Source organism: Alexandromys fortis, unplaced genomic scaffold (assembly GCF_014885135.2).
Source record: "Alexandromys fortis isolate MF-2015 unplaced genomic scaffold, M_Fortis_MF-2015_v1.1 scaffold_118, whole genome shotgun sequence".
Taxonomy (NCBI): domain Eukaryota; kingdom Metazoa; phylum Chordata; class Mammalia; order Rodentia; family Cricetidae; genus Alexandromys; species Alexandromys fortis.
This window is the reverse complement of record NW_026068010.1, coordinates 614695-626240: the sequence shown is the minus strand read 5'-3', so window position 1 is coordinate 626240 and position 11546 is coordinate 614695. Positions and strand designations below refer to the sequence as shown.

Here is an 11546-nt window from a genome sequence, read left to right as displayed (position 1 = left end):
AGAGGCTACACTGTCATTTGTACAGATAAGTAAGTAATAATGGGAGTTTGTAGCATTTGGCCATCAGTTCCCAATGTATCCCTGTGCTGTAAAACCAGCGTTAACTTCCTGACTGTGAAGAACTGCCTCAATTAAGAACATCCTGTAGCTATTCAAACCCCCTTCCCTCCTCTGCATACTTCTCTCCCACAGCTGACTCCCTCGGCATGACCCCCTCCCTACTGCAAGACACCAATCAGAGTTCAGACTCAAGGCCAAGCACTGAGCACTTCTGGGCTCTGGTGCAAGCAAGATTTCTATAAAAAGACATTCAGAAAACAAGGAATCGTACTGCCATTTTGCCTTTAATGGAAAAGTGGCTAACAGTTACAGTAAAAAAAAAAAAATCCAACTTCTAGTCAATCATTGTTTGAATTTTCAGAAATACACATACACTTGAAAGCCAATAAAATATTATAAAAATAAACTCTCAATATGTTTTAAAGGGGAAAGGCCCAGTCTTTGTGGCTGCACAAATGCTTAATAGTAATAATAATAATAAAAGTCACCAGTCTATCTGAGATGGCTCAACCCAGAGCAGAGGGGGCTTTTACTTTGGAGGACAGGGCCTGCCTGAAGCGCCTCTTCAAGTCCTGCATGTTGGGGGAGCGAGGCCGGGGGATGATGGAGGCCCTCCTCCGCTCCCCACTGAGGCTGTGCAGCTTGCTCACTTCTTTGCAGAGATGTTGAAACACGTCACAGACATCTTCGTAGTTTTCACTAGTGGAAATTTCAAGGAAGAGACTGCCTAGCTCATTGGCTAGCTGAAGACCGTCCTGTGTCTGCACCTGCCGGGCATGCAAAAGGTCTGCTTTGTTGCCCACAATGATGACAGGGGCTTTCCCATCAGGGTGGACCTTCCGGATATTCTGGTAAAGGGGCCGAATGGACTGGTAGCTCTCATAGTCTGTGATGGAATAGACCAGCAGAAAGCCCTCGGCCCACTGCACGCACTTGGACAGGGAATCCACCGTTTGACTGAGGTTGTCTTGGGCCTGAGGAAGAACAAAATGTAACCTGGTCAAAGATGCTCAAACATGACACTGGAGTAACCCTCGAGGGAACACTGACCAGGTGGAGTCATGGCTAAATGCAGTTGTCAGGCCTCATTTCTGCCAGAGGCTTTTACAGAGAAAGCCTCAGATCAAGGCTTGCCCTGGATTCTTTTCAGAGCTGGTATGGATGTACACATCTAACACCCCCCCCACTCCACCCCCCACTCAACACACAGTCTCCAATGAACTCTGATGACTTAGGAATAATTACAGACCAGAATGGCTTAGTTTTCAGGGAACTAATTCATAACAAACAAAACTCTGGAAACAATCCAACATAAATATCTATTTCCAAGCCCATAAAAAAATATTTTTAGCAGTCATCTTCTTGAGAATGTTACAGAAACAAATTCCTTTCTCTGCACTCTTCCATGCGACCTTTCCTCCCCAGAAGGACTGAGCAATTAATTAAGTTGCATTCTTGACTGATGGCCAAGAGGTTATCTGATTGCAATTACTGGCTTGGAGAAACAGCCCCTAACCTTTTTGGCAGCCCTGGCCAGGAAGCAGGCGCTTTCCCTCCAGAATCCCACCTACTGCTTGCTCCTTTAATGTGGGGCTAGGATTTGAACCCTGGACCTGTGAGCAAGTCCTTACTACTGGGCTACATCCCCAGCTATAGCCACCACCATCACCACCACACATCCCTACACCCCCCACCCCCACCCCCGAGCTGTTGTCTTTAAATTGCTCCTGAATGTTCTCTGAAAGTGTTCATACCTGCCTAAGCAGCCCAGGCAATTATGATCAGCCAGAGCTGCAAAAGAAGCTATTGCTGAGGGTGACCGCTGATGGGGAGGAATGTGCCTTAACCTGTAATCCCCACACTTGGGAGGCTGAGGCATCAAAGATTATAGTAAATCCAAGTCAGGCCTGATCTACAAAGCAAGTGATAGGTCAGCCAGGGCTACATAGAAAAACACAATCTTTAAAATAACTAGGTAATTAAAAGTTGTGTTTAAAAGCAAACTAGTTCTGATCAACTATTCCCTTCCCCCTTGGAGGGCATCCAACATCCCAACCCTCAGCTCACCTGTGACAGACAGCCTACACACACACACACACACACACACACACACACACACACACACACACACACCGCCTACATTTAAATGCACATTTGACATGCTGAAACATCTCACCTGGGACCCAGAGGCAATCGCCTCAATGTTAGATGCAGCTGCACAACACACACTACACACCCTACTGACAACCCTTACCTGGATACCCCCCGGAGTGTCCTGGATCTGCAGAGATAGCTGGTCCCCCTCCACATAGACGAGTCTTGAATACAGTTTGCCTGTACAACGAAGAGGAGTTTGCATTTGAGTTCCCACGCTCGGATCAGCGAAAGAAAGAGGAGAGAGGGAGGACAGACTGACTTAAGCACAAAAATCAAGGAGCATGAAGCCATCTAACCTGTGTTGGGTTCGTAGTCGCCGATGAATCTCTTTGTCAAGAAGCGCACAATCATTGCTGAAAAGTGGGGGGGGGGGGGAATCGACTTAAGAAGTGGGTCAAGTTGGTCACCCTCACCGGAACAGCACACGTTTCCCCAAGTTCCCGGGGGAAATTGACTTCCCCACGGTACACGACGGATGAGACTGGAGTGACCCTCAACAGCCGCCAACCCCATCCAGAGCTCAGGAGTGGATTGTCAGAGAAGACAGGCGGTGGTCTTCCCGCATCCCCGGGGGTGGGGACCGACCCCTGCTGTCGTTGGGCAGCGCACTCCCTTGCCCCACTCACCGCTTTTGCCTACACGACCCGCGCCTAGCACCGCCAGTTTGATGTCCTTGGGCAGGAGGTAGTCGGAGGAGGATTCGGGAATGGGAGCCAGCAGAAAGTGCCCAGACATGGTTGGTGGACGCATGGGCGCGTCCCGGGACCGCGCTGCAGGATAGCCGACTGGACACGCGGCAACTCAGGGCGCCACAGGATGCAGCGCGGCCAGCAGAGTTGTCCCCGGCTCTCGGTTTTTAAAGAGCTCGGGGAGTGTGGTGGCCGCCTTTAGCGCCTCCTACTCCCCGCCCCTTCCTGGAGGGGTGGGAGTCGCGCGGGCAGGGGACCGTCACCCGCGGGCGTGCGTACCACCTGGCTGCCTGACGCGCTCAGCTCACCCAGTTGCGCGGGTCCCAGGCGATGGAGCCCAAGGGAGTCTCTGTTCAAATTGTGCCTGCCGGGTCCTGATGGCACCCGCTGCCGCGGCGGTCAGCCTGGACCACTAGCCTGGAGCGTGAACCTGAGAATGGAGCTGAACCTCCAGAAAGAGCAAAAGCGGCAACTGACTGGATGTTTGTGGGACAAAGGGAAGAAGAGATCCATTTTTTGTGCCTTTGATTGTCAGAGTGCTGACAGGAACTCTAGATTTGATCTTAAGCACCCTGTAAACTGGGTGTGCTGGCATACACACCTGCTACTCTAGGTGGTGGAGACAGGAGGGTCAGAAGTTCAAGGTCCTCCTTGGCTACAATAAGGTTTGAGTTCGAGGTCAGCATGGACTACATAAGACCCTGTCTCAAACGCACATCTATAAATAAATAAGTAAATAATAAAAAAATAAATTTACTCATTCAGTATCAACCAAGGTAATTGCAGTCACTTACCTGTGACCTCCCTTAGGGGGCAGTCGTTGCCTGCAGCTCAGCATCCAAACCCAGGCAGTCCCTTTTCTGCATGCAGTTCTAGGGTGAACTGACTCAGACTCAGGGAGCTTGATTCTGGCCTGATTGACCCCGGTAAATACCACCCTGCACACTTGGCTCCTGGATCTACTTTACTGTTCAAGCGTTTCCTGGAAGGTACTGGTGGAATTTAGGATAGAGGGTGTGAGTAGGAGGAAGGGGGCACAGGAGATAATAAATATGGCTGGTTCTTGGATCCCACCATAACGAGACAGAAGCCTGGCAGTCTCCTGTGGTTCCGACAGCCCTACCCTTAGTCATTCCCTTTCTCTATCTCGGGCTTATCAGCTTGCACGGCATGACAAACCACACAGAACTGAATGGCTCAGTGCAGCATTTACTTCTGTTCTTAATCTAGGGCAGTTTGACAAGCTTGATTAAGCTCTCTGAGGAGGTAGCAGAGAACTTAGGAACCCTAGGGAAATGAGAGGCTGGCTTGCTCCACCAGACCCACTCTGGCAGCTAACTGCTGGCTCTTCCAGGCGGTTGGCAAGGCTTGTCCTCGGAGTGGCTGAGCAGAGCTCCAAGACAGTGAGTGGAAGCAGACAGGGCCCTTGGAGGCTGAACGGCTCTACAGCAGACCCCATCCCCTTTGATGCGTTCTGTCAACCAAAGCAAAGCACGAGGCCAGCATACGTTCAAAAGAAGGGGTTATCACGTGCCACCCCTTTAAGGACAGAGCAGCAAGCCATAGTGGGAAGGGCCAGCATGTAGCAAGGGACAGAATGGGGTCTAGTTTTGCTGTTAAAAAATGCTAGCGGATGTGCTTCCATTCAGCAAGTCGCCCGAATCAGGTCCTTTGACCGACCCCTCTTGACCACGCCCTTCACATTACTGGTTTCTTCAGCTCACATTCCTGGGTGTCTCCCTGCCTGCCCTACTCCTCTTCTTTCTCAACTAAAGAATACAGAAGGTTCCTGGTCAGCTAGAATAGATGTATCTCTGCTTACTTGCCCCCCCCCCTTGAAGACACAGTGGGATCCCTGCCAGCATTGCTACCTCCATCTTAGCCTCTCAGGATCCCTTGGAAGTCTCAGTCTCAACTGTCATTACAGTTGGAATATTTGTTTGCTGTTTCCACAGGGAGGATTCCTACCTACCCTTTTCCCCAACAAGTGGGGATATTTAAAGGGGCAACCCTCCCCCCAAAGAAACTCAGGCATGTGCACGCACACATTTGGCTGACCTTCTGAATGACTGGATGGATGGATGGATGTTGACTCCACTGTATGAAATGGAATAGTCAAAAGTCCTGTTTACATCTATTGTTATGCTCTTGGAAAAAGATGCTCCAAGAAATGCCTGGGATGAACTGCCATAGCTAAGTGGTACTGATTTTAATCTTGTCCCAAGGTAGTCATCTTTCCCTTTCAGTTTAATCAGAGACATGAAGCGGGACTTTCCTCCCTAACTGAAGGAAAAACCTGGGCACCAAGAATACAAGACCCGTTTAAGGAGCCACTGAAGCACTGCTGCTTTCCAGGGCTGTGGAGCTCTGTGGAGGCTGGACTGTTGTTTCTTGGAGTCTCTTGGCCTCTCCCTGATGGACACAAGATGATTTCTGGAGCATCAAGTCCAGAAATAGAGAGGGAGGGGAGGCCTGCCTTGCTTTCCCTCTTTAACTATGAAATTAAACGGTTCTTGGGGGTGGGGACATAGCTCAGTGGCAGAGCCTTTGCCTAGTACACCCTGGAGCTTGGGTTCTACCCTTAGCTCAGCAAACAGCACTCAGGAAATAAAGGCAAGAGATCATAAATTCAAGGCTATCCTTGACTAATAGTAAGTTAGAGGCCATCCTGGGTTACATGAGACACCGCCTAAAAGAAAAATCTTATCTTAATAGCAAGAGCAGGCAAGTTAAAACAAAGGAGAGCGACGATCCAAACAGCTGGCAAAGGAGGTTGGGACGGCCATGCCGGCCATGACTGGCGTGGGTGATCGTGATTCCTCCTGGATAGAGACACTATTAACATCATGAAAAATGAAACAGAGAATGGGGGTTGAGCAGGGGATAATTCAATCTGTCACAAACTCCCTTAGCAGAATGTCCAAGAGAAAACAACAACAAAACAAAGCAGAGGAAGCCTTGTTCTAAACTTGAGGCTATCACTTCACTCCATTTACTGCATTCCCTGTCCCTCAGTTTAAGGCAGCGTTCTCAGCCTTCCAGTGCTACCTCATGTTGAGGTGATCAACCATAAAACTATTTTGTTGTTACTTCATAACTATTAATTTTACTACTGTAAAGAATTGTAAATGTAATGTAAATGTCTGTATGCAGGATATCTGACATGCGACCCTTGTGAAGGGGCCTCTCGACCCTCAAGGGGGTGGCAACCCCCTGCCTTAAACACTCAATAAGGAAGATTCTACAGCCTGGTCTGTCCGGGTGGTTATTACGCTCCAGGTTGAATTTACAGTGCACCTTGCTTGGAAGAGCTTGAAATGCGTCTCTATTCTCCTTGGGAAAGCTCTTCACATTTACAGATACACAAAATAAGCTGAACCTTCAGCGAAGACAATAAGCCACCACGCTGGGGAATTATAAATAGGCTCTCCTGAATCGATGCTGCCTGGGTTCTATTTTGTTTCATTCTTGTGTCCAGAGTTATGTAAAGCTATGGTAAAAGCTTTAAGCCAATGTGACACAGACAGGCTGAGTGGTTTTTATAAAGATAATAGGAACGCGTGGGCATAAACACTACACAAATCTGTGGATGGCTAGAATGAGTGTGAAGGGCAGAATCTGCAAATAGCAAATAATACCGGCTGGGCAAGTTATTAACTCTTTCCTAGCCGTGAACTCAAGCTCTTCATTGAGATTTGCCCAGGGGCCCACTCTAGTTCATGACCATTTCCACCTACCTTTCATACGTGTAGTCAACCAATGCTTTGCACCGTGTCTAAAGTCCCTGACTACTAAGCTTAAGGATGCTTTGGAGACTGTACCTGTGAGCTTCTCCCCAGGACAGGAATCAGGCTTCTGCCCTCTACCAACTCCATTATCTCAACTTATCCATTAGAATAACTGAAGATCCAGTCCTTGCAAGGCCCTGTGATGGGTGCTGGTACAAACCACAAGAGAACAGTTACTCTGTGGTACCAGAACTGAATATCAGACACTCCTGCATGTTTTCAGACACCCTGTAGTGAAAGAATCAACTTAATTCATCAACTATAAAATACTTGCATTTACAAAAAAATTTTCAGCTGGGCAGTGGTGGTGCACGCCTTTAATCCCAGCACTCGGGAGGCAGAGGCAGGCGGATCTCTGTGAGTTCGAGGCCAGTCTGGTCTACAAGAGCTAGTTCCAGGACAGTCACCAAAAACTACAGAGAAACCCTGTCTCGAAAATAAAAAAAAAAAAAAAAAAAAAGCAAAGAAAAAAAATTTCAAATATTATTTCCTGTGTGTGTGTGTGTGTGTAGGCCAGAATTCAATCTCAAGCATTATTCCTTGTTGTTTTGTTTGTTTTTGGTAGGATTTTTATTTTTGAGAAAGGGTCTCAACTGTGTAACCCTAGATGTCCAACTGTGTAACCCTAGATGTCCTGGAATTCACTCTGTAGACCAGGCAGGCCTCAATCTCAGAGATCCACCTGCCTCTGCCTCCCGAGACCTGGGACTAAAGGCGTGTGCTGTGCCCTGTGTGGTCTGCATTTTCAGCAGGTTCATAGGTGACTGGTACGATAGCTAGAGAACCAAAGAAAGCAACCTGTGGTGGGGAAAGAAAACTGGTTGGTCTGCCAAGTATTAAGGAGATAAAAAAATTAATTTGAAAAAAGTCTCCAAATGTGCTAACTAGCAGGATTTTGGCAGCCTCTGTGGATAGTTGCATCAGAATGGTGGAGGTGGAAGCCAGATTTGTAGTGAGCAACCAGATTTAGCTACAAAAGGGACCGGGAAGGGACAGGAAAGGCTGCTGCTTGTCTGAAGTCAAGGAAATGGCAAGTAGAAAGGGACAAGATGCCAGGATCAGAAGAGTCAGTGACCATGCGAGGGCAGAAAGTTGCAGGCCACTCCATTACTGTCCAATCCACTGCTGTCTCACTGCATCCTCAATAAACTATGGGGGTGGGGTGGCCAGGAACAAGAGTCCTGCCACCAATTGTCCTTTGTGTCCTCCTTTCCGTTCCTAGTGCCCTTTGGCTTGTCTTCTCTACCTTCCAGGGTTGTGTGGCTGGGTCTTCTTTGCCCTCTGTTGACTGCAGTAAGTATTCCTGACCTTCATAGGAAGCTGCAAATGATAAGTTGATTAAAAACTCAGACTTCCCCCAAAAAAGATATATTGGGTCATAAATACTATAAAGGAACAAAAATGATAAAGGAGCTCGCTATTTTTATAGGCCATTAAGAAACAGTCTTGACAAAAATCTGGGCAGAGGTTGAATATGGTAAGGGGACAGACCACAGGCATCTATGTAGGACAAGCTTTCCAGCAAAGGAAACACCAAGCACAAAAGCTTTGAAGAAGGGTGTGCTTGGCATATCAAAGGCACAGCAAGGAAGGAAAGAGTAACCAAATCCAAGCTCTGGGCTAGAAGTCACACAATGAAAATGTCAGAAAGCCACAGCTCAGGTGGAGGGCTTTGTAGGTCAGGGTCACTGTCTGGATATGATATTCAAAACCATAAAACCAAAAATCATCTAAAGAATTAAGTCACTTCAATAATGGTCAGAAAGTCAGCCCCACCCCCCACAAATTGCAAAAATGAAAGTAAACAAAATCCAAACTAATTTACATTTTCTCCTGCCAAATTTGCAAAGTCTTAATAACTGATGCTGGTAAAAGCCCTTAGAGAAAGCTATTTTTGTTTTCTCAGCACAGGGTTTCTCTGTGTGGCCCTGGCTGTTTTGGAACTAGTTCTGTAGACCAGGGTGGTCTTCGAATTCAGAGATCTGCCTGATCTAGCCCTCCAGTGATGGTACTGTATATTGTATTAAAGGCATCAGCCAGGAAAGCCCAGCTTTTTTTCAGTTTTTAAAGATACATTCTTTTTTAATTTATGTATGTGTTCAGGTCAGATCCCCTTGGCGCTGGAGTTAGAGGCAGTTGCAAGCTGCCTATGCAGGTGCTAGGAACTGAACTTAGGTGCTCTGGCAGAACAGTACATACTCTGAACCACCAAGCCATCTCTCTCTAACTTGTATTTTTTTTCTCCATGTTATAGATGTGCACCACTTTTGCACAGAATACTCAGTGGCCAGAATAGGGTTTTGGATCCCCTGGGACTAGACCTACAGATGGTCCTGTGTCACCATGTGAGTGGGTGCTGAGAACTAAACCTGGTCCTCTGCCAGAGCAGCCAGTACTCTTAACCATAAAGCCATCTCTCCAGTCCCCTTGTTAATCACTTGCCAAAAATAACTCAAGCCATCAGCAAATCACATTCTTTTACCCAGAACTGTGAAGAAGCCTATCTTTAAAGATTATGCATATTCACAGCTTAGCCATTTGTGTTTTAGGAAATTGTTCTGCGGTACACCAAATGGAAAGAATTTTCTGAATAGGTGTCCTTAAAATAACAGTGCCCCTAATCCAATGGTTCTCAACCTTTGGGCTGCAACGGGGGGGGGGGGGGGGGGGGGGGTTGCACATCAGGTATTTGTGACTCATACCAATAGTAAAGAAGTCATTTTATGGTTGGACTGTACTGAGGGGCTACAGCATTAGGAAGGTTAAAAACCACTGTAATCACTTCTGCTGGTGGTTGTTCCTTTCCCCATTGTCAACTTCATTACCCCTTGTGAATGGAGGTTTCTCTTTGGGTCTGGGTAAATCATGAATCATAGACTGTAAGGGCACAAGGACCTTCAGGAATCATTCATTCTGGCCCTGTGCCATGTTATTGAAAAGGCAACAGATAGTGAAGACTACAAGACTTTCTGGGAAAGAACAAAGCACTGTCTTAGATCTCCAGTTTTTCCCACATCACAGGAGGAGCAAACAATCCCAAGTATTCATGAGCAAAATGGTAACCAGAAACCATAGCAGAAAATAAGACCAGTTTGGCCAGGCTGCGGTGGTACACACCTTAAAGGATTAAATCCCAATGCTCAGGAGGTAGATCTCTGTAAATTCAAGGCCAGCTTGGCCTACAAAGTGATTTCTAAAACCATCAGCGCTACACAGAAAAACCCTCTCAAAAAACCCAAAAGTCTCCTATCTTTTTTTGTTTTGTTGAGACAGGATTTCTGTGCTAATAGTCCTGGCTGTCATGGAACTCACTCTGTAGACCAGACTGGCCTCGAACTCAAAAGATCCACCTGCCTCTGCCTCCCTAGTGCTGAGATTAAAGGCGTGCACCATATTTTTTTAAAGGCCACTCATACACATTGGCTACTGGAGTCAAGCTGTGTTGAAGAAATTTGGGTGCATACTGGTGTCAAAGCTCAGCTCTGCCAGATTCTTGCAGTTAACTTATACATAAAACACAGCAGTCCTTACATATCACAAGCTGTCATGAGGATGAAATAGTATACCCTAACAGATCATAAGAAACCTTGGTACTAGCCAGGCTGTGGTGGTGCATGCCTTTAATCCCAGCACTTGGGAAGCAGAGGCAGGTGAATATCTGAGTTTAAGGCCAGACTGGTCTAAAGAGCAAGTTCCAGGACATGCTCTGAAACTACAGAGATACTGTCTCAAAGGGTGAAAAAAAGACCTTGGTACTATTATCAATAAAAAAGGCAGAGGGCTGTAAGTTATTCAGAGGATGGTGGCCTCTGATATAAGCTGTAGAACAGATGGTCAAGACCCTGCCTTGCCTTGCCCAGGGCTGCCAACCAATGTTGCTTGCAAGCAGGTGGATGGCCACCACCTAGCTGGTACACTCACTTACCTTACCTTAATAGCAAATACAGCAGCCAAGAACTCTTATGGAGCTCCGGCAAAACCCTTATCTTTTGTGTTCCTGCTGCAGGAAACCAAAGCCCTGGTTGTGAGAGAAACATCTGAGAACTGTGGGTTTTGTTTTGGATCAGAGTATCATTACGTACTAATTCTGACTATATAGCTGCTTGCTTGTAATTTAGCAGTCACTGTATCCTAGGTAGATATTAGAACAGCTATTTTTTATAAGTGCTTTGACCTTGAAGAATCTTTGTGGAAAAAGAGATTGTTTTCCATGATCCACAGAATTTTTTACTTAGGGAGCATAGGTCACAAAACACCTCAGGCACACCTGAGAATTGTATTACTGTGCATTGCAAATGATACATAAGGACTAGTCAGAGGGGTATGTGACATGTAAATTATATTTAGGGACCTTGACATGAGGAAATATTTTCTAATAATAAATATGCCTTTGTATGGCTGTTTGGGCTTCTGTCCATCAGTCTGCACCTTCCCGATGCCACAAAGACCTTAAATTTCATCTAATACCTTCTTTCTTTAACCAACTAGCACTACACGTGCACCCTAACATTTGGCCCCATGCATACCTAGTAAGGTATGAGGTCACACAGCAGCCAGCTGGCAGCTACATTTTGAAGTATTTTAGATTTGGATGCCGGGAAGCTATTCTGCACTCAAAAGAAAACTAAGTCCATAGCTGACTGGCACTTAAGAGTCTGGACTAGGAGTATCACCTAAATGGACTTGAGAAAAGCTCAAGACCAAGACACTAAATACAACATGAAGAGCACCGAAGGGTGAACCTGGATAGACCCAAGAACAAAGAACATGAAACTGACCAGACCTGGCAAGGGCTAGATTTTGTTCCAAAGATGGGGAGACTGGGCCACTTCAAATATTTAAAATGGGGTCA

At 46.6% G+C, this 11546-nt stretch overlaps 1 protein-coding gene across 2 annotated transcripts; it reads right to left on the bottom strand.

The window, feature by feature from the left end:
- Positions 1-325: 325 nt before the first annotated feature.
- Rasl11a (RAS like family 11 member A) lies at positions 326-3779 on the bottom strand. 2 transcript variants are annotated; one of them, XM_050161899.1, is made up of 4 exons: positions 2844-3773; positions 2514-2570; positions 2315-2394; positions 326-1034 (listed from the first exon to the last, which is right to left on the bottom strand). In XM_050161899.1, exons 1-4 carry the CDS (start codon positions 2965-2967, stop codon positions 567-569), a joined length of 729 nt encoding a protein of 242 aa, XP_050017856.1. In that variant the 5' UTR covers positions 2968-3773; the 3' UTR covers positions 326-566. The 2 variants fall into 2 exon arrangements, with proteins under 2 accessions (XP_050017856.1, XP_050017857.1); XM_050161900.1 differs by lacking the exon at positions 2514-2570 and having other exon boundaries at positions 2844-3779.
- Between the last annotated feature and the right edge of the window lie 7767 nt (positions 3780-11546).